At 42.0% G+C, this 22,506-nt stretch overlaps 1 protein-coding gene across 1 annotated transcript in view; it reads right to left on the bottom strand.

Moving 5' to 3' along the window:
• CMYA5 (cardiomyopathy associated 5) overlaps positions 1-22,506 on the bottom strand; it is a 96,608-nt gene that overhangs the window by 35,664 nt on the left and 38,438 nt on the right. Inside the window, exons 2-5 of the mRNA XM_065940076.1 lie at positions 7,078-17,296; positions 4,163-4,258; positions 2,520-2,753; positions 973-995 (exon numbers count right to left, since the gene is read on the bottom strand). Of these exons, the coding sequence (XP_065796148.1) occupies positions 973-995; positions 2,520-2,753; positions 4,163-4,258; positions 7,078-17,296 (10,572 nt within the window). The remainder of the gene's footprint in view (positions 1-972; positions 996-2,519; positions 2,754-4,162; positions 4,259-7,077; positions 17,297-22,506) is intronic.

Below are 22,506 nucleotides of genomic sequence, written 5' to 3'. Positions count from 1 at the left end.
TACATATTGGCAATATTCTGTTGAATAGATTTCCTTAACAGGTAAACAGGATTCATCTGTGTGGTTCTCATCTAAAAAATCAGGTTTCCAACTGAAAACCATTTCTCTATATTTTAATATATCACAAATTCCTGATTTTTTACTTTATGCTATTTTACAATTTGAGACTGAATGAAGCAAACTGAAGATGATATTCACAATTTTAGAAAGTTATATTAAAAGGGTAAAATTGATTCAAAAAAATTAGGCTCAGCCTGTAGGAAAGACCTCAAGCCTGGGTATGGGGCAGTAAGGAAAATGAGTCAGATCAGTATGAGCATCTCATTATCAGATGCTCAGAAGATAAACAAAGATCTGCTGTTATGTGTTTTTATAAACAACACTTCCTGATTTCTTGTTGAGTGTTTTGCCTTTTAAATGAATGAAGAACTTCTCCTACATTGAGTGTTAAAAACAACAACAAACACAAAACAAAAATCAAAAGAAGATTCATTTAGGTGAGCTGAACAGAAAGAGAAGATAAATGCATGCCTGTCTTTTGAAGAGAAAATGAGAGAACATCCCATTAAAGATTACATAAGTCATCAAATTGCTCAAGGCAGATATGAATGATCCTTTCAAATACTCATACATAACCAATAAGTCGAAGCATCTACAAAATGTTCTGTATGCAGTGATGGCAAAGATAGCCTAGTCTAGATTAGGTTGGAAATACAGACTACATCTTAAGGAAGCAGTTAAAAATCTACATTATGATAATTGTTATTTAACTAAAGCACATGCAGTTTTCTTTCAAAAGCTTTCATTTAGCTTTTAAAAGCACTGAAGCTAAAAGTGCAAATCCAGGAGCTCACTAAATGTATGTCTTTTTTAACTGGCAGCTCATTTTCTATAAAGCACCAAAATATTAAAAATAAAGCATACAGTCATGCTTTTCTCAGTCACCACTACATTGTGCCGCATTTTCTATACCTTTCATTGATTTCCTCAAACGACTTATGGAGGAATGAGACAGACAGAGAGAGAGATTGAGAGATGGGAAGGGCGGGGGGAGAGAGAGAGAGAAACTAATTAACAACCATAAAGAAAAACCAACCTAGAGCATTATGATTACCTACATCTAAAGACCATTACACTCCTCAGCTACCTTTGAGGCTGTTTCCCTTGGGGGGCTTCATCCCAGGCAACAAAGAAATCAGTGCTCAGAAGGGCGGGAGCGGGGTCTCGGATGGAGGGGGCTTTGGGTCTACCCTCCACCATCGGCAAAGTGGCGACAGTTGCCTCTGCTCTACTTCTCTCTATTAACAAATGGGTTAGTTTCCTGAATTGAATTCTCTGAAGCAAGAAAAATGACTTAAATGTGTTCAGTGTATGAGAGAGAGAGAGCAAAATATAACCAGTAGTTATGTCTAGATGATACCTTCTCTGTGCTTTGCTATATTTTCCAAATTTTCTAAAATGGATATCTATCACTTCTATAAGTAGGAAAAACATGCTTTCTTTTTCACAACTTGTTCTTCCAGCGAGAAGAAAATATTCTTATCAAACCCAGGTAAGGTTCTTAGGGAACACAAAGCACTTTATTAATGTTATACTTCACACGAGGTACTTAATTTTAAAATACTAAAGCTTTGCCTCAATTAAGCATAATGCAACTGAATGATTTTCACCCTCCTCTGAGGATGCCACGTCCATCCCACCCAAATTTTCTGCCCGGTTTTGCCTTGCTCTATCTCCAGTCTTCACTAAAGGGCTGGGAGGACAGAAGAGCTTAGATAGCTCATCATAGAAAGGTGCTTTCCTGGGAGCTGACAACTGGGTCTGGAATTGCCCTAGAGGAAAACATCGCCATCACTCCTGGTTAACCCCGGCTCTGAGGGGAGCCAGCATCATGCTGCCGGTTTAGGGAATCGGGAGAGCGAAGAGCCGCCTCTGGGTGACATCTGAGGGGCACTCAAGGGGTTCCCTGTGCCAGGGTCCTCGTTTGAATTAAGGAATCTGGTCCCCAGGAAGACCCTTGTAAAAAGATTAATATGATACCTAAAAGAGGTATCATAGTATGTTGTCCTTTTGCACACTGAAAGTGTACCAAAATGTTGCTCTCCACTTGGTGAGGCTCAGAGGGAACGGTCAAGAGGTCATTTCAGGTTAGGGAATGGAGTGGGGACAGGCACGGCAAGATCAGGCCAGCACCCACAGGCAGCACAGCACAAATAAAGTTTCAGGCTGCCTCCCCTCCCTCTTAGAAGGCGACCAATCCATTGTGACAGAACGGACAGATGACGCTGTGGGCTGGCTTCCATGTGCCCTTTCGCTGGATTTGGGTGTTATGGCTTTAAGGATTGGATGGGCCTTTTCCATGGGCATCTGGCATGCCCTAATACTTTTTAAATGAGAATTATAGAAACTCCCCAGAGGGATATATATGATCTCAGGAAATAACAAAAGTTGAATTTTTAAAAATAGACTTGGGCCAGACTGGGTTCAAGGTGTCTGGATCTGTTTGAAATGGTGCTTACAGTCAAGAAAACGGTCTCGTCAAGCTCCTCGGCTTCTCTCACGATGGTCTCCAGGGTGTCCTTGGCAGTGTCCATGCTCTGCAGAAAATGGACCATCTGGTCATGCAGGAACTCCATCTTCTTTTTCTTCACTTCCTCAAAGCTCTGGGCTTTCTCATCGTACTGTGCTAAAACCTTCTTCATCATTTCCTCATTCTGTTCTTCTAGCCGTTTCTCATTTTTACTACAGTTTTCCTAAAAAAATAAAAACAAAAAACCAATTCTGAGTGAAAAAAGAAGTATATGTATTTTTTACGAGAAATACTAGCCTTTTAAAGAATTAATCTTTGGCATTCTGGTAAGAGAAACACAGATGATGTACACAATCGGAATTTTCAGCCCATCAACCTCCTTTGCCATAGTTAGCTGTGCAACAGAATTCACTGTAAGAAGACTATCGAGAAGGCTTTAGTTAATGAAACACACACAAAGATATCTGTAGGGAAGTCTTGCCCAACTGCATTCCCATATGACAAAACCTGGCACCACGATGAATGGAGATCAGGTAGCCAAGAGGGTTCAGCACCATCTTTCCCACTCTACTAAAATCAGAGTGTGAAGGAGGGAACGGCGAGGATGCTGGACAGGGTGCCACATTCACAGACGCTCTCCAGGGAAGGGGTACCTTCTGCCAGAGTCGGAGAAACCACACGGCCCATCTGGACAACTCAGGCTTAGCTGTCCTGACGAGCGTGTGTGACAGTCGCTCAGTCGTGTCCGACTCTTTGCGACCCCAAGGACTTAGCCTGCCAGGCTCCTCCATCCACAGCATTTTCCTGACTAGGGGGCTAATGATAAGGTAATCATATTATTTACTGTCTAAAAGGAACACTTTGGTGGCAGTGAAGTTTGGGCAGCAACAGCATTAAAATAATCAGCAGGGGTTAACTGATTTACAACAGGAGTTAAGCAGACCTTTCACAAGTAAGCTAGAATGAGGAGTGACGGGGCAACTGCGCTCCAGCCTCCCACAGAAGCCTGTCAATCCCGACTGATCAGTAAGGATGTCTGGGCTGCGTTCATATATCAAAGGAGCATTCCTATCCCCTTTCTTCACTGCAGAGAGAGCAGGGTCGGCATGAACTCATCAAAGACAGCGGTACCATGATACTGGTACCCAGACACTCATCTGTCCTTAGCATGGAATACCGGGCAATGCTTTAGAGCATCTTTGCAGAGCTAACCCAGTGAAAGGCAGGATGGTAGAGCAAATAAGTTCCAATCTTGGCTATCAACTTACTATGACCTTGGGTAATATACTTAACTCTAAATCTCAGTTCCTTATCTCTAAAATGGGAGCAATAATAACTCCCATTTCTTATGGTTACTGTAAGGATCAAATTGGACAAAGCATGTAAAGCGTTTGCTCTATCATAGTACCCTATGTGTGTATGTGTATGTATTTTTAAGGGCACATCATTTATCCTTAGGAAGTAATCTCACTGATAATACAGAGGGAAGATTTAAGGACTACTTTTAATGGAACAAAACCAACAATGGCAAACCAGAAATGCGCACACAAACCCCAGTTCAGGTCCTTTTAGTTTGTTTACTTGTGATGTTGTAAGCACATTGGGATAAATTAAAAGGAAAAGGTAACTTACCTCAATGGTGTTAAAAAAGGATTCTATCTCGCTAACAAAGGCTTCAATCCTCAAGGATTTTTCTTGCAAATCTTCTAGAAAGTCTGCTAATTGAACCTGAAGAAAATAATGAAGCTATCCTTAGTATATGACATTTGAGAAAAGAACTTCAAGCAGAGAGTTCCAATTTCCTTATAAATTGAGTATGTTTGGTTAGAGATACGCTATATCATGTTCACAAACAAATCAACTTTTAAATTTTCTTTGCTGCTCCATCTAAATTGACTAGATAGGTAGTGTCTGATAAACCATTAGGAGTCTTATGAGTGAGAGCAATAAACAGTTTATTTTCCTGTGCAAGAGGAAGGACTTCTTGGTCAGCTGGTGAACTCAAAGCATACTTGTTTTAGTAAACTATGAACTGAATTCTTTCCCCTTAGTAAGGCCTCAATTTTTATACATTGCCTTTCTTCTTGGATAGCAGACTTTTTTCTGAACTGGTCCAACGTATCTGAGAAACCTCCTCGTATTTGCACGAATGGTTTCGGGTGTGCTTGCCTCACATGACCCTGAGAAGTCACCAGGCCTGAAATCTAGCATATCAAACAATGAAAACTATCTACTAAAGAGATTGTAAGATTCTAAGGACCCTCAACAGTACTTATTAGTTATAAAGTTAGCTGTAATCTGTCCTACAAAGCTTAACAACACAGAATAAAAGAGCTTCCATCTGCCTGATTCACTATCCACAGAATGATGGAGAGATTACACTGTGGGAAGTCCCTTCAGGATCTGGTTCTCTGCCTCCTGCTCACACCCCCGCCTCTTCTCCACAGGGCTCCAGGATTCTCTCACCTATGTGCCTTTTTAGAAGGCAATCCCTGTCTCTAGAATGTCCTCCCTGCCCTGATTTGCTAGAAGAACTCTATCCTATTTAGGCTCGCCAACGCTGCACCTTCTCAAGACACCTTCCCCATCTCTCCAGTCCCCCTCCACCATTTCACTCACTCCCAGAGGGTTTCTCGCTCAGAACACTGCATTCCCACGATGCTGTGTGATTTGCGGGAGCTACGAGTCCAGGTTCCTTTATTTTTGTTTTTATTCCCTATGATGAGCACAGCTCTTAACATGGAACAGGAAGGGAGAGAGGAAGAGGGAAGGAAGAGAGTGATGGAAGAAATAAATGACAGATAAAAGATAATCCACCACAACGGGGATGGAGTGGAGGGAGAAGCCAGGACCGGATAATCTACAAATGCAGGCATTAGTTCCTGAAAAATCACAGATGGCCACTCACAAAATGCTAGAGAATTCTCAAGTGACAACTTCTTAAATTTATTTTTAATTTTTAAAAAGTGCCAACCAATTCAATCTTCACAGTCCATTTAATGAACGAAGCAAGTCTCTGGCTTAGTCAATTTGTTTTCCACTTTCTGTTCATATTCTTTGGAGAAGGTTTGGAAAAAAATAAAAAGAACTTTAAAATGGTTTTAAAGCAGAAGATATCATATCTCTGCTTCTGAAATTTGTTTTAAATTGACAGTATTTAGACAGAATTATTTTTTTAATTTCTAAAACTCACAGAGATAAACAGAACATAATTAAGAAGGCTGAAAAAAAGTCTTCTTTCTACTGACAGTACCCAGTAGCTGTTAGTTAACAAAACCAAGTGTCATCAAAGAACAGGGCATATTTCATTGGTGCTGATGCATCTGAATGCCTGAGAGTCCAAAAAGAAATTGAACCACGGCCTACCCCCAAACTTGACTAGGTAAAGTTTCAACAAAATTTCACACTGGAAAAATAGAACCAGTATCATACAAGTTGAGGATTACTTTTCCAGAAAAAAAAAAAAAATCCAAGATTCAAATGTGTTATCCTACTGAATCAAAATGAATCTGACAATTATCAGTGACCTAACTGAATGATCATATTGAAAACCACTGCCGTTATGAAGGCCCTGAGCAGAGTAACATGGACACACATCAAAAGCATGAGCTCTGGCTTCAGACAGATCTGGGTACCAATCCTAGTTCTGTCTTCTATGACCTTGGACTTAAACTCTCTGAGCCCATTTTGTTACCTGCAAATCAAAGACAAGGATGGGGCTTTTGTGAGAATTTAAAGATATCTTGTATATAAAGAACTTAATACATTGCCTGGCCCATAGTAAGTGCTCAGTTCTGGCTATTACTTGCAATTTTAGATCATTCTGCTACTGTACGGAGAATAGATTGATGAAATAAGAGCGGAGATTCCAGTTAGAAGGCTACTGAAAGGTAGGTGAGAATTTTAAAGACTAAGTATTTGATTTCCAATAGTATTTCTAAGAAGTAAGATATTTATAAGGATAGGTGTTGTGACTTTCTAACATTGGGAGTCTATAAACATAGCCAGAAGGAATGCAAAAACTTTCCATTTCTAACATCAGTTTTATAAATAAAGAAGAAATGTGGAGAAAATAAAAATTTTAAATGTCTCACTGTCTTGAGCATTTTATAAAACTTGCAATAAAATTGTTTAATATGATATAAATGTGTATTTTTAAAGGATCATACTGTAAATAAAAGAAAATAAATTGTGTTTGATACTCTAACATGTATTTTTGTATTTAAAATTATTTCTTTTTTGGATGATGTTAAGGGCTACTTTTATAAAATAAGAGACCTCAAAGACAGTTAACTAGGGATGCCAGTTATTTATCCTGGTATACACAGAATTTAGAAAAAAAACTGGCACATGTTATGTACCCAATAAATGCTTGTCAAAGTGATGTTAACTAAATAACTAGGGAAATATTCTTAGGTGTTTTTTTTTTCAGACTATTATGCCTAAAGATGAATGTATCAAATATTGGTAATTTTTTAAATTGAGAAAATGAGAAAACAGATTGTTTATGTATGATTACACACTTATACACTTTAAAATCTATTTACCTTTACAGCACTTATAGCTGTATCAAGTGTTGAAATCTCATGATCCTTGTGAGTGCCAAGCATCTTGTCAACAGCAGAAATTGGGCTTTTGCATGTGTAGCAATATGTGTCAATCTGAGATGTTTTCATTTCCTTTTGTTCCTTCTCAGTTACCAACTCTGATAGTAACTGGTCTTGTTCTGCTATCTCTATGCCCAACTCTTTCTGTTCAGCAGAATTTCTTTGTTCCGCCTCAGTCACAAGTTCATTTTCACTGACATGTTCAAAGGATTCTTTTCCTTGAGATAACACATCTTCAGGGGTGGACTCTGAATATAGGTCTTCTGATAGAGTGTCTTGAGTAACCACTTCATAATTCAGGGATTCAGCAAATTCATACTCATCCTGAACAGGGCTACTGCGGACCCAGTCTTCACTCGGCTCAGGGGGAACCATTATTTGAGGTTCTTCTTGCAGTGTTTCTTGAATGCAAGTTGCACCAGATGCAGATTCTTCCTCTGGGAAGGACACCTGCACTGGGACATTCAGACTGACCTCTGGGTTTGCATTTGCTGCTGCATTAGTCTGACTGCTTGTTTCATCTACTCTCTCCAGGACATGATGGGTGTCTTCAAATGGAACTGCATAGCTTATCCTCTGGGTAACCACTCTGACTTCCTCGGTGATGGGAGCTTTCCTCTGCATAGCTACATTGTCAAGGGTCTCCATGTGGCCTACTGATTCTCCTTCCCTGTAAGCTGCTTTCTGTTTCTCTTCCAGACTCTCCTCCCTGCCAATAGTTGCAAACTTGCCCCAAATTTCCCCTTCTGCAGTTATTGGTTGGTATGAATCATCCTTACCAATTGGCTTTTCTTCAAGACCTTGGCCTTGGTCCTTTTCAGTTACAGATGTGTCATGGAGAATGTCATCTTTGAGTATGTACTTCTCAAAATATATTCCTGTTCCATCATCGGTGTCAGAATTTCTGCTTGGAAATGAAGCTTCAGAATTCACACTGTCACCTTCAGAAGCTGTCTCCCCTTCTTTCTTTTTCTCTCCAACTGCTTCTTCATATAGATCTTTGTATAAAAATGCAAGTGCAGGTGGCTCCTCCAGAAGTTCAGGATTGATGGCTTTTGCAGTGGTAGGAAATATCTGGGTTCGTGACAAAACTCCTTCCTCTTCATCAAATAAAGGCATCCCAGGTGACTTTGAGTCCAGGTCTCTTTCTGTGCTCTTTGGAGCATCTCTGTCTGTTAATTTTTGGATAACCAAAGACTTTTGGGTCTCTGGGTCAGATAATTTGCTGTAGTCCTTTTCGAGTCCATAAAAACTTTCATCTAATTTCACCAAGTCATATTCATGTTCTAGGGCACCTTCCACTGGACGTTCTGGGAAAGAGACAGTTTCTTCTGGAACTTCCTTTGATAGTTCTGCCTCTACATTTAATTTCCATGGAGCTCTCTGTTTTTCTGGGTCAAGGGAGATGTTATAATCAATCAATGTATATTTTTCAAAGTAATCTTCTTCATTGGGACTTGTGGGCTGATTAAAGGTTAAATCACCAGTTTCTGAATCTGTGGATATCTCCTCTTTGGTTGTATGAATTTCCTTTTGCTGGTCTTCTTTCAATGGTATAACTTTTATATCAGAATCTTCTAACATACTCTGTAATGTTTTATGGCAAGCAACTGCCTCACTCTCATCATGGAGGAGTATAGGCTTAAATGAAATCTTCTCTTCCAAATACTCTAACTTCTCTTGCATTTGTTCACTTTCTTCCTGATCGACTGAAGAAATAAATGCAGGAGCATGAATATTCAGTATCTCACAACCTTCAGAAATGATACTGAAGGCACTCTTTTGCTCTTCAGAAAGTCCAACTGGCTTACTGGTCACTGTAAATTCTTCATCTCTTACGCTTGTGTCTTCAGGCTCCTTAGAAGCCATCTCATCAGCACAGACTGTTGATGCATTAATTATAAATTGAGCATAGTTACTGCTTGCTGAAGGGCATGGTTCATATACATGGGAATCTTCTACAGCCTCCAAGTGGTGTTTTGAAACAAGAACAGGCTGTTCAAACATTTCAGATGTTTGATCTTTAGAGGTTTGAGCAGTATGGACCTCAGGCCTATCTGGAGTCACTTCTGACCATGGCAGTTCTTGTTTCTTCTCTGGAATAACTTCTGGAGATGCTCCTGAAGCAAGTGTTTGTGGTTTCACAGATGACCACAGATAGGAAGGTGTTTCTAAGCTCTTTGTTTCACCAAAAGGACGATCTAAAATCCTTTCAGATTCTTTGGATGGAGAGCCTTGTTTACTTTCCTTTGTGGTACCTACTGAGCCACCTTTTGGCAGCTCTGACTCTAGGCCCTGCCCCTTTTCTTCACTGTGAGTCACGACATCCCTGCTTGACTTTTCCAGTACCAGGTTTCCATCCTTAGGTAAAGAAGGCTCATTTATTTCATCATGATAAGGAAGATCCACCGGAAGGAAAGCCTTGGTTTTCTCCACCAAAACGTCACGTTCTTCTAATGGATGCGGTTGACTTCCTACTGCCTTTGTTTCCTTGATTTCAGAGTAAGCCTCTGAGATCGTGGTTTCTGATGTTTCAGCAGCTTCTGTAGTTTTAACTAATGAAAATGGTTGGGTTTCACCCGAAGTAAGACGGAAAGAGATATCTGACTCTTCAGGCTGATGCCCGGCTATACTTATGGAATATGGCTGAATTTCCTGCTGCTCCCTTCCTTCTGAAAATGCATGTGACTGCTCTTCTTTTTCTTCTCTTTTCTCCTCCTCAATAATTTTGTATCTTTCTTGGTGGTCTTCATTTTGATAGACTTGCTGCAGCACAGTAGCAGCTTTTGGTTCTTCCAATTTAACAGGGCTAGGCCTGTGTATCATTTTTGCCTTCTCTATTTCATTAATATCTCTATGTTCTAATGGGGCTGCTGTCTCTTGTTTTTCTGCCAGCACCTTCTTTTCTGCCAAGGAATATGATCTCATTCCCAAGTTACCTTTCTCCTCAGCTGGGCTAACAGATCTGAGTTTTATTTCCTCTTCAGAAATTTTCAAGGAAACAGGTTTTGGCATCTCTTTCCCTAGTCTGTCTTCATCAAGATCAATTAAACTGCCTTTAGGTTCTTCTCCTGGCAAAATTATTGACTCCAGCTTCTCTGATTCCTCTGTGATATTTTTACTTGCAAAGCTAGATGAAGCTGATTCTGGCTGTTGTGGCACCTTATCTGTTGCATCAACTAAAAAGAGTGGTTTTTCTTTTTGATCACTTTTTGGCTCTTCTTTAAGAATAGAAATGGTCCATTTAGATCTAGGGGAGATTTCTGGCTTCTGGGGTCTTTTACTATCAGTGACATGAAGAGGAACAGCATTTTTGGCTTCTTCCATAATGAATTTCTCACCCACGGGAGAATAAGACTGAATTCTAAGATGTCCCTCGCCATCAGCAGAAGTAACTACTGAGGTCAGGTCCATTTCTTCTGAATAGTCTAGGACTTCTTTCTTCCCATAATCATCACTAGATGCCTCAAAGTTGGATTTTGGCTGTGGCAAAACTTCTACATTTGATAACAATGCGGGTTTTTCTTTAAAATCTTGATGTTCACCAGATTTAACTAAAGAATCTGCAGATTCTGAAGCAGTTTCAGGTTTGGCCTCTGGGACTAGATGATCCACTGGCTTCTCAGTTCCATGAACGTCAGCTGGAGCAGGGCTTTCAGAATCTATCACAGTCACTGTTTTCTCTTCAGATGGGCTGGGCTGAGCTTCTAAGTCTTCTTTTTCAGCAACTTTGTTATCTAGAGTACTTGACCTAAAAAAGAAACTGGACACCCATGATGTGAAAGATGAGATTCCTTTCTTTCCCTTTTCCTCAGAGATGCTTGGCTCCACCGCCTTCTGCTGCTTGGGCGGCTTTTGTATGACCTCAGGGGAGTCTAGGGGCTGAGGTTCTTCGTTTTCTTGGGTTGAGGAGAGTGGTTTCACTTGTGTGGGTGCTTTCACTTCGGATGGTGCTCTCCCTCTCTCATTAGCATCATCTGCAACCTGTACATCTTCTAATGGCTTCTCTCCAGGCAAAGGGGATATACGACCATGTGCTTCTTTTTCAACGCCCAGTGCAGGCTCTGCCTCTTCGGCCAAGACACGGGCAGCTTTGACAAGAGAGGGAGCAGTTTCTGGTTTGACTTGCTCCATTGGTGGGCCAGACACTGGTTTCTGGAGGCCTCCTTCATAAGGTGTTTTGATTTCTTCCTGGCTGTCTTCTTTGCAAGGCCTGGAAACTTCTGTGTTTGCTTTCTCCACTACCAAACTTTCACCCCCCACAGAAGAAAGGGTCTGCTTCCCTTCTGCCTCACTTCTGTCCACATTTCCAGCTGGAACTAAAGATTTTGGTTTGGGGGCCCGCTTTATGTCTTCAGAAGAGTAAGTTTCAGTTGCTAAGGTCTCTACATTATCACAGGAGGTATCGAGAGTAGACACTGGTCCTTGGAATGCTAAGTGAGGTTCTTCTGCAGAAGGTGGCGGAATTTGCTTTCTGATTTCAGGCGTCTGGGTTTTCTCTGGTGGAGCAGGCTTGAGCTGCCCTGTCATCAGATCACTGGTACCAGATGAATCCAGCTGCACAGATCCCGTGACTCTTTCCTCATGATGAGTTACCAAGTTTCTTTCTGGCTCTTTCAGCATCCAGTTTTCATCCTTTGGAGAAATAAGGGCCTCTTTCATGTGTGTTTCTTTAACATCTGTAGGTTCAGTTGTCATAAATAATTTTGATTCTTCCAAAGGCAAATTTTCTTTCATAAACAAACCTTGTTTAATACCCAGGTCTTGTTTATCTGCAAAAGACCTGCTCATGTCAGGTAATGTAGCAGCTTGATCTGAATCAAGTACTTCAGGCTTCTGTTGCACGAAGTCAGAAGTGACCTTTGATGGCTCTGTTATACTCTGCAGTACATGAAATGAATTTGGTTGGTCAGGTTCATTTAGCTTAGCTACAGTATCTTCTGTCACTTGTTCCTTCAAATTTCCTGTTGGCAGTAATGGGCTTATTTCTTGTTTTTCTTCTTTTTTAAATTCAGCTGAATGGTTCAGCTCTTCTGATAATCCTTTTGAGGATAAAGTGTGTGACTGAAGTTCTTCTGGGCTGTCTCCTTCAAGTCCAGAGGTAAATGCTTCCCTTGATCCTAAGCTAAAAACCTTAGCAGAGAGAGATTTCATTTCTTGAATCTGAGGTTCCTCCCTAAGGTATGAAGAAACCTCTGAAATTTCAGGAACTGTAGTTGACACATGAAGTCCCCTGTTTTCTTCTTTTCCTTCTCCTCCACTCCTGAGCTCAGGTAGGCCCTTTGCTAAGACAGAATTCTCTGTTTCAGGTAGGGGAGATTTTATATGTTCTGTCTGTATGGATCCACTTTGCCTACTTAAATCACCAGTGAATTCTGAGCCAGCATTTCCAGTATCAGGTAATTCTGACACTGGATGTGGCTTGTCTCTCTCCTCAGGTTTCAAAGACAGCTGTGCCAGAGCAAGACCTGGTTTTTCTGACCGGAAATCTCCCTGAATTACCGAGGGTGTCTCTGCTGCCTGTTCCCTCTTGTCACCACTGAAGGTTAAGAATGTTGAAGCTAAATCTTCTGATGTTAAATGTTCCAACTCAGGAGGAGAACTTGCTGTCACCTCATCTTTGCCTTTTGGAACTATATATTTGGGTGCAGGTGACATGTTCTGTGAGGAAGGAACTTCAGTTTCTGTTTTCTTTATCTCACCACCTAGGCTGAGTGAAGGCACAAGTTCAGGTCCTGACACCTCTGAGGCAGACACCGAATTTTTTTTCTGTGATAAATCCAAATATTCAGAGTCGAGAACTGTAGAAAATGAAAGATCTTGTTTGTCTTCCACCCTTGCTTCCTTTGCTACGTCTGAATGCTGAGAAGACAAAGTTTTGGTTATTGCCAACCCAGGTTTAATGTCTTCTGTCTCTACCTTTGACAAAACAGAATGCTCTGATAGAGAGGATATGCTTTCAGGTAAATCAAATTTAATTTCTCTCTCGACTTCGGACCAAGCTGGATATTGTGATGCACCAGTTTCAGTGGGAGAAGGACTAGCTTTGATTGCTACCTTGTCTTCTTTAAAAAGTGCGTGCTCATCTGTAGGTGGTAAGACACTTCCTAATTCACTCTTTTCTACTTTTGTTAAGACTGGATGTTCTACAGGGGTGGTAAGAGGTAAGTCTGTTAGGATTTCTTCTTTTGCTAATTTGGTTAAGTTTGAATCATGCTTTGTCTCAGATGTTGTGATTATTGAAGAACTAGGTTCAATTTCTTTCTTTATTTCTTCTGACAAAGCTGAAAATTCTGGTACAGGTGGTCCATGCTCAACTTCCTGTTCCACTCCTGGTGAAGTTGAATGCAGCACTCTAGGTGTACCAGTTACTTTGGAATCAAGTTTCACTTCTGTTTTTACCACTGATGAAATCTCAGGTCTAGATAAAGATGTTTCCTTTAGTGGTGAATATGGCTTCATTACTTCAGGCTCATTCTCTGACAACCTTCTCTGTTCTAGTTCAGATGTCACAGTTGGAGTTAAATTGGGTTTGACATCCTTCTTTGGCTCATCTGCCAAGTCAGGCAGAACTGAATCTTTCATCCCAGACTCTGGGACGTTTGGAGGCTGAGGCTCCATTTCTTGATCCCTCAATACATGTGCTATAGCTTCTTGAGAATCAGGCACAGTTTCTTTCTTACTTTCGACTTTTAACAAAGCCATCTGTTCATCTGCAGATTCTGGAGTGAGGGATGTCTTGGGTTCTTGTTCTTTCTTAACTGCATGTACTGAATCAGGTGAACCTGAACACTGAGATGCAGGCAAAGCGGGTTTGGTTTCCTCATTTCCTGTGGGTGACTGTGCGGGTGTTGTGGCTGGCGATGAATCAGACTTGGTTTCTCCCCTCTCTGAATCACTGGTTAAACACGGTGGAACCAAGACTTCAGGCTCAGGTTCTAAATACGTTCGAGTTCTCTGCTTCTGTGCCAGAATGAGATATTCAGATACAGATGTTGATGTTGTTTGAGCATCTGGCTTAATTTCTGCTTTCTCTGCTTCATTTGTTGAGGGGAGCTGACTCAAGTCTTCAGGCGCAGACATCGAAGGTTCAGCTCCTTGCTTCTGTGGTGAACTTAGATGCTCAGGTACAGGTGTAGCTGTTGTTGGTGCAATTTCTTCCTCATTTGCTTCTGAGGAGCGGGAATATCCTGATGCAGCCATTGCAGTTAACAGTGAATCAGGCTCAATTTCCTTTCTGTTCATTTCTGGGATCCTATATGGTGGGATGGAAGCTTGTGACGCTGAGTCTGGAGAAAAAAGTTCAGTTTCCTCCGTGTCTTCATCTGACAAAATAGTGTGTTCAGATGGTGATGTTAAACATATTGGAGAATCACACTCAAATTCTCTCTTCCCTGTCGTTGCATAGGGCGGAAATGAGAATTCTGACACAAAAGCCGAGTCTGGAGAAAAAGGCCCAATGTCTTCTTGCTCTTCTTCTGAGAAAATCATGGGGGAGGAGGAACCTTTTAGATTTAAAGGGGACGTGTGGACAATTTCTTCCTCCTGTGATTCTGGTGTTGCATACGGTGGTACTGAAAGTTCAGAAGCAGAGATGGAAGAGGGCGTGTACCGCTCCATTCCTACTGTCTCTTCTTCCGAGAGGACCACGTGGTCAGGTGGGGTAGCTGGAAGTCGTGGGGCCAGGCATTCAGGAGTCCCCTCAGTTGTGGACAGTGGGAGGGAGCATTCAGGTAACAAGGCCACCTCTGGGGTATAGAATCTGGTGTCTTCCTTCTCTTCTTCTAACACAGTCTTGTGCTCAGAAACACCTTCTGATTTCAGCAGGGAGACATCGTCAATTATGTTCTTTGGGGATTCCTGTGTTACGTTGGGTGGGACTGCATTTTGGAAGGTCAGTGCTGAATCTGGTGTGACACCCTCACTTCCTAGGTTCTCTTCTTCTGACAGGACGGCGTGTTCAGATGTCACGGCTGAAAGCGGTGGGGCCTGGCATTCAGAAGTCCCCTCAGTTGTGTGTGGTGAGAGAGAACGTTCAGATAGAGAGGGCACCTCTGGGGAACACATCCCAGGGTCTTCATTCTCTTCCTCTGACAGAATCAGGGGCTCAGAAACACCTTGTGACTTTAATGGGGACTTAAGGTCTACTGTTTTCTTTAGTGACTCTTCTGTTGCCTGAGAGGGAACTGAATATTCAGAAGCAGATGTGGAATCCGGCGTGTAACGCCCACTTTCTGAGGCCTCTTCTCCGGACAGGATCATGGGTTCTGGTGTCACTGCTGAAAACAGTGGGGACTGGCTTTCAAGAGTCTTCTCAGTTGTGGATGGTGAGACAGATATAGAAGCTGAAGTTGGGGAAGAAGGCTCAAATTTATCATTCTCTTCTTCTGACAAAACTGCATGTTCAGATACAGCTTTCACATGAGGTGAAGAAACTGGCTCAGCTTCCTGCTTCTCTAGTTCATAGTTCCAATCCTGTGGGGCTGAATACTCTGACACAAAAGCAGAATCAGTAGAAACAGACTCATTTTCCTCTCTTTCTTCCTCAGACAAGGTGACATGTTCAGGTGTTGAAGTTGTCAGTAATGGCAGAAAGTTCTCCTCCTTTTCCTCCACTTCAGGGGCCAAGCGTGGTGGGAAGGGCTCCTCAGAAACTGATGGACTTTCTGGGTAATCAAGTTCTATGATCTCTTCTTCTTCCACTAAACTAGAATCTTCAGGTTCAGGGGTAGCAGCCATTGGTAGAGGCATTTCTATTTCTTCCTTCTCTGGTTCCTCTAACACTAGAGGTTCAGAAAGAGAAATGGATGGCTCGGGCACTGTTTCTTCCTTCTCTGCTTTGATGCTGAGATGAGGAGGGGTCAGCTGGTCAGCAACTGGTTCTGCCCTTTCCTGTGAAGTCAGATCCAGCTCTTCTCTCTCAGGGCTGAAATCTTCCTGGATAGAGGCTGTCAGACCTGGTGCACCTGATTCCAGAGAACCCTTCTCTGCCTCTAGTGAAATGGAATGGTCAATCGAAGACATGTCTTCCGTCTTCACTTCATCCAGTGCAGGCGGCGAGACTGAAGAGTCAGGCTCTGCAATCACTGTTTCTTGTGAATCAGCCTCAGATTCTTCCTTGGCAGTTTCCAGGAATGTGGCTACAGATGTATCGGGTGTAAGAGAGGAAGGCTTCATTTCACGGGTCTTTGCTTCATCAGCCGGCAGTTGTGGCACTACCCGAGGAGCGCTGAGCTGTGATTCCCGTTCTGCTATGGCATGACTTGTATGAGAGGAAGGTGTGGGCTGGGCGGCAGACGCAGCCCTTAAGGGAAAATCATCGTAAGTTTTCTTCTGATCTTCATGACTGAATAAGGAGGTCAGGGACTTTGATCCTTTGGAGAACACATCTCTCCAGGGTGGAGCAAGCTCTTTTACTTTAACATCTTCTATGCTTTGGGCTACTGATTTGCCTGTTTTGGAAACTACTTTTCTAAGATCACGATCGCCTGACTCTGGCTCTAGGCTAATGGATGCCTCTTTCCCCTTCCTATAATGGATTTCTTTAATGACATAACCCTTTGGCAATGTTCCATAAAACTGCAGCGGAATTAATTCTTCTTTAACAGAATTGAACATCTTGATTTTATACTGTACAGTCCCTATGTAGACTGGCCTTAACACTAAGGGCTTGTGTTCTTTGTATATTGCCCCTGTAATGGGAGGTGTACTTGAGGTGCTCTTCTTTTTTCTCATCTTATCATCAGTGCCAGTAGGTGACTTCTCTTTCTGGGTGGTTAGTTCCTGACTTTCTGAAATTAAAGGAGTACTTGTTTTGTTTGCTGGAACATCTTGGGATTCCAAAGAATTTCTCTTTTTGTTGCTTTTCCGACGCAGAGATGGTGAGCCATGCTTTGACTTAGGCTTTCTTTTCCGAACTTTTTTAACTTCATCCACAATAAAGGAAACATTCCCTGGAGGAGAATTCAGAGCCGACCCTTCCAGACTACACACACCAGATGTCTGACTTCCCTCCGAGGCCCAAGGAGTAGAAGGCCTACTTGAACTGGTCTCCCAGGTGATACCACTATCTTCCCGTTGAACAGTCACCATGGAAAAGGAAGGGTCAGATATGATACACTTCTTCTCGGTCTTGCCCTCTTCATCCTGGTCTGATAACCTACAGTAAATGATAATATTATTAATAATTTACATATATTCATAACAACATCTTAATTACAGATTAAATAATAAGTAAATATCCTATTTTTACTAGATAAAGGATTAATGTGCAGCTAAAATATACAGATAAATAATGCCATCCATACCAAAAAGCGGGACACACACAAAGTTTAAGAATTGAAGTCAAGATACCAAATATAATAACACATCCCAGACTGGAATGAAATCATTATTCTGCAAAGTAAAAGAAAAAAGCTAATGCTAAATTCACCACCTTTGGGACTCACACCAGGGTCCAGTGGTTAAGACTCCAGGCTCCCAATGCAGGGGGCCTGGGGTTCGATCCCTGGTCAGAGACCTAGATCCCATATGCTGCAACTAAAGATCCTGAATGCCACAACTAAGACCCCATGCAGCCAAATAAACAAATAAATGCAAACATTTAAAAATAAATAACAATAAATTCACCACCTTCCCCTATCACCTTATCAGAGAGAGAGCCTCCTGTGACTCCAGCCCTTCAAGTTCAAGACCAGTTCAAGACTATTATCAACATGACTACAGTCACCAGGACCTTCATAATGGCTCTTCTATCTGTAGCTCTGTGTTACTATTATCACTACTGTGATCCAGCTTTTTATCACATCACTCTGCCATGGACTATCTCATTAGCTTCCTAACTGGTCAGCTGATATCACATTTACCTCCTACCCTCCTCACACCCTGCCTATTCATCCTGCCTATCTTTTCAGACCAATTTTACTAAAAGTTGTCATCATTCCACTTCCTGCTCAAAAATGTCAGTAAATGCCTCATACCTGTAGAAAAATTAATTCAAGATACTTAACTCTCTGATCTCTAGCTGACCTCCTTTACAAGTATCCACTTCCGCCCTAAGCCTACCTGATACATTTCTGTTTTAACTAGATAACTCACTGTCCAGTATATCATAGGAACTCTGAGTCAGAGCCATGAGGAGAAATAGTGAATACAGATACATCACAAAAAAACAGCAGCCTACTGTACCCAATTCATCTGTAAACCAGGGGTCACAATAGAATCTACCTTATGGGATTGCTGTAAGGATTTAATCCACTAACGCACATGAGCTGTGCCTTGCATGTAGTTCAGTTCAGTTCAGTTGCTCAGTCATGTCCAACTCTTTGTGACCCCAATGGACTGCAGCACTCTGGGCTTCCCTGCCCATCACCAACTCCCTGAGCTCGCTCAAACTCATGTCCATTGAGTCAGTGATGCCACCCAACCATCTCAACCTCGGTCGTCCCCTTCTCCTCCTGCCTTCAATCTTTCCCAGCATCAGGGTCTTTTCCAATGAGTCAGCTCTTCACATCAGGTGGCCAAAGAATCAGGTCTTTCATACAATCCTTGGGTCAAAGTAGCCTGCTAGGTCGCTTCAGTCTTGTCTGACTCTGCGACTCTATGGACCCTCCAGGCTCCTCTGTCCACAGGATTTCCCAGGTAAGAATACTGGAGTGGATTGCCATTTCTTTTTCCATCAAAGGAGCCTAGGCATGGTCATATTCAACTGGTTTGGAGAGATGGTCTCCTTGAACCAACCCTCAAGAGATAGCTGGCTTCGGCTGCCCCTTTGCATTGCCACTGGGCCTGTCTCAGACTTCACAGCACTCTTCTCTGGAATTTTCTTACACCACCCCACCTCTTCATGCTCATGCCAGTCCTCCATCTACAATCCTCCCCCACCTAAAACTAGCTTTCCTGCGTATTTAAATTCTGTCTCCTCTTCAAGGCTTAGTGTTAAAACCTCCAGTGTACCATCCCTGACCAATTCAGCAGCCTGACCAACTCAGCAGTTATATTTCCTTTAAGTTAAAGATTGAGATAAATAGAAAACTACTAACTGACTTAAACACAATTTTTCTACAACAACAAAAAAAATCTATGCTCAAAAACCACTACACATAAGTATTAAATTAAACCACTTCAAAAAAACACACATGATTAAATTTAGGTTTCTTACCAATAATTTATCATCAGTCACTGCTTACATTAGCAGTTCTTATTAATAATTCTGGATACATTTTAGAATTATCTGTAGAGATTTTAAAAATACTGATGCCACCCTAAACCCCTTCCCACAGAGACTCTGGCTTAATTATATTGTTCTTCAGTCTCTAAGTTGTGTCTGACTCTTTGCAACCCCATGAACTGCAGCAAGCCAGGCTTCACTATCTCCTATGGTTTGCTCAAACCCACATCCATTGTGTCGATGATGCCATCCAACCATCTCATCCTCTGTTGCCCACTTCTCCTCCTGCCTTCAATCTTTCCAACATCAGGGTCTTTTCCAATGAGTCGGCCTTTCACATCAGGTGGCCAAAGTATTGGAGCTTCAGCAGTCATCCCAGTGAATACTCAGGGTGTTTAAATACAGGAAGTTTTAAAAACTTCCAAGTGACTCCATTATGCATCCAGAGTTGCAAATCACTGGCCTAAACAACCCTAGCTATGAAACTTAACTAGTACATGTCTTTTTTGCTTACTCTGAACCCTTTTTAGTTTGTTAGGCTACACTGAAAGCCAAGACCAGAAATCTTTGCACATACATTCATGTCTCCTTTCTTAAACTTCAGACCTGCCCAGCAGTCAGCTGCAAAGGGCTTCTGGACCGCTCAGATCCTGATCTTCTGAATCCTCACCCACATCCAGGGGCAGTCTGGACACAGCAAGAACGCGGGATGCTGGTCTTCAGTAGCAAGCGGCCACAGCCATTTACCCCAGTGTGCTGAAAACAATTTCATTGTTTACACATGCAGTGAGTAAAAAAAGGCTGGAAAGCAGTGGGAAGAACTGACTTCTCCATTTCCTTGGTTCTCTGTTCTCACTTATTTGCTGGGTATTAAACTACTGAACTTAATTAGCAACTGATATCCTATCTTGGTTCTAAACTGAATCTTATTTTCAAATGTTTCTTCAGGTCCTTTTACACACGTAATTAAACTTCTTCCTCAAAATTTTCAACTCCTTCTACCCCTTCTCCCTTCTGTTTAACTTAACAGAAATGGGAAGAAATTAAAAATTAAGGTTATGACATGCAACTGAAAAGTCAGCATTTCAAATGCCCATGATTATAGTAGTATTACAAAAGCAATTATAAATTCAATTTAAAGTTAATTATTGATCATAAATTCAATGTACTCAATCAGAGAAGTTTTCATTACTAGCTAGAATGAGTTCATGACTGCTTAGCAGAATACCCAAATGGTGATCATAAAAAACAGATAAGAAAAAAAAGAGAGAGAGAGGCCCACTGAGGTGGATTCACTCATTTACTTATTCATTCACTGATTTATTTCTTCACTTAATAAAATTTTATTTTGTTGTTCAGTCGCTCAGTCATTGCCAGTTCTTTGCGACCCCATGGACTGCAGCACGCCAGGCTTCCCTGTCCTTCACCATCTCCTTTAGCTTGCTCAACCTTATGTCCGCTGAGTTGGTGATGCCATCCAACCATCTTACCCTCTGTCGTCCCCTTCTCCTCCTGCTTTCAGTCTTTTCCAGCATCAGGGTCTTTTCTAATGAGTTGGCTCTTCACATCAGGTGGCCAAAGTACTGGAGCTTCAGCTTCAGCAACAATCCTTTCAATGAATATTCAGGGTTGATTTCCTTTAGGATGGACTGGTTGGATCTCCTTGCAGTCCAAGTGACTCTCAAGAGTCTTCTCCAACACCATAGTTCAAAAGCATCAATTCTTTGTTGCTCAGCCTTCTTTATGGTCCAACTCTCACATCCATACATGACTACTGAAAAAACCATACCTGTGACTATACAGACCTTTGTCAGCAAAGTAATGTCTCTGCTTTCTAGTACACTGTCTAGGTTTGTCACAGCTTTTTTTCCAGTGAGAAAGCATCTTTTCTTTTCTTTTCTTTTTTTTTTTGAGAAAGCATCTTTTCATTTCATGGCTGCAGCCACCATCTACAGGGATTTTGGAGCCCCCCAAAATAAAGTCTATCACTGTTTCCATTGTTGCCCCATCTATTTGCCATGAAGGGATGGGACCAGATGCCATGATCTTCATTTTTTGAATGTTGAGTTTTAAGCCAGCTTTTCCACTCTCCTCTTTCACCTTCATCAAGAGGTTCTTTAGTTTCTTTTCGCTCTCTGCTATAAGAGTGGTGTCATCTGCATATCTGAGGTTATTGCTATTTCTCCCGACAGTCTTGATTCCAGCTTGTGCTACATCCAGCCCAGCATTTCACATGATGTATTCTGCATATAAGTTAAATAAGCAGAGTGATAATATACAGCCTTGATGTACTCCTTTCCCGATTTTGAACCAGTTCATTTTTCCATATCCGGTTCTAACTGTTGCTTCTTGATCCGCATACAGGTTTTGCAGGAGGCAGGTAAGGTGGTCTGGTATTCCCATCTCTTGAAGAATTTTCCAGTTTGTTGTGATCCACAGTCAAAGGCTTTAGTGTAGTCAATGAAGCAGAAGTGGATGTTTTTCTGGAATTCTCTTGCTTTTTCTATGATCCAGTGGATGTTGGCAATTGGCTCTCTGATTCCTGTGCCTCTTCTAAATTCAGCTTGAACATCTGGGAGTTCTTGGTTCATGTACTGTTGAAGCCTAGCTTGGAGAATTTTGAGTATTACTTTGCTAGCATGTGAGATGAGTGCAATTGTGCAGCAGTTTGAACATTCTTTGGCCTTGCCCTTCTTTGGGATTGGAATGAAAACTGACCTTTTCAAGTCCTGTGGATACCGCTGAGTTTCCAGATTTGCTGGCACATTGAGTGCAGTGGCGCAGCGGTGGCTGCGCAGCGCTGGAACGGCGAGTGGCCGAGAGGAGACACCCCAGATCCAAGGTCAGAGAAACCCCAGCAAGATGTTAGGAGAGGCGAATTTGTGTTTAGAGTCAAACCCCATTCCCGCCAGAGACGCTAAAAGGGCTCAAACTTTGTGCACACAAGGACCCAGGGACCCCACAGAAATTGAGACAGAACTGTGTTTGAGCATCTCCTGTGGAGGTACTGTCAGCAGTGGGCTGCCACAGAGACACGGGCTCTGGGTGCAGCAGACTTGGGTATGGCATAATCCTTCTTGGAGGAGGTCGCCATTAACCCCACCATAGAGCTGCCAGAACTTAACACAGGACTGGGAAACAGAACCTTGTGCACCAGGACCCAGGGGAAAGGAGCAGTGACCCCACAAGAGACTGACCCA

This window comes from Muntiacus reevesi, chromosome 7 (assembly GCF_963930625.1).
Source record: "Muntiacus reevesi chromosome 7, mMunRee1.1, whole genome shotgun sequence".
NCBI lineage: Eukaryota > Metazoa > Chordata > Mammalia > Artiodactyla > Cervidae > Muntiacus > Muntiacus reevesi.
The sequence above is the reverse complement of the archived record's forward strand: the minus strand, read 5'-3'. Positions and strand labels throughout refer to the sequence as shown.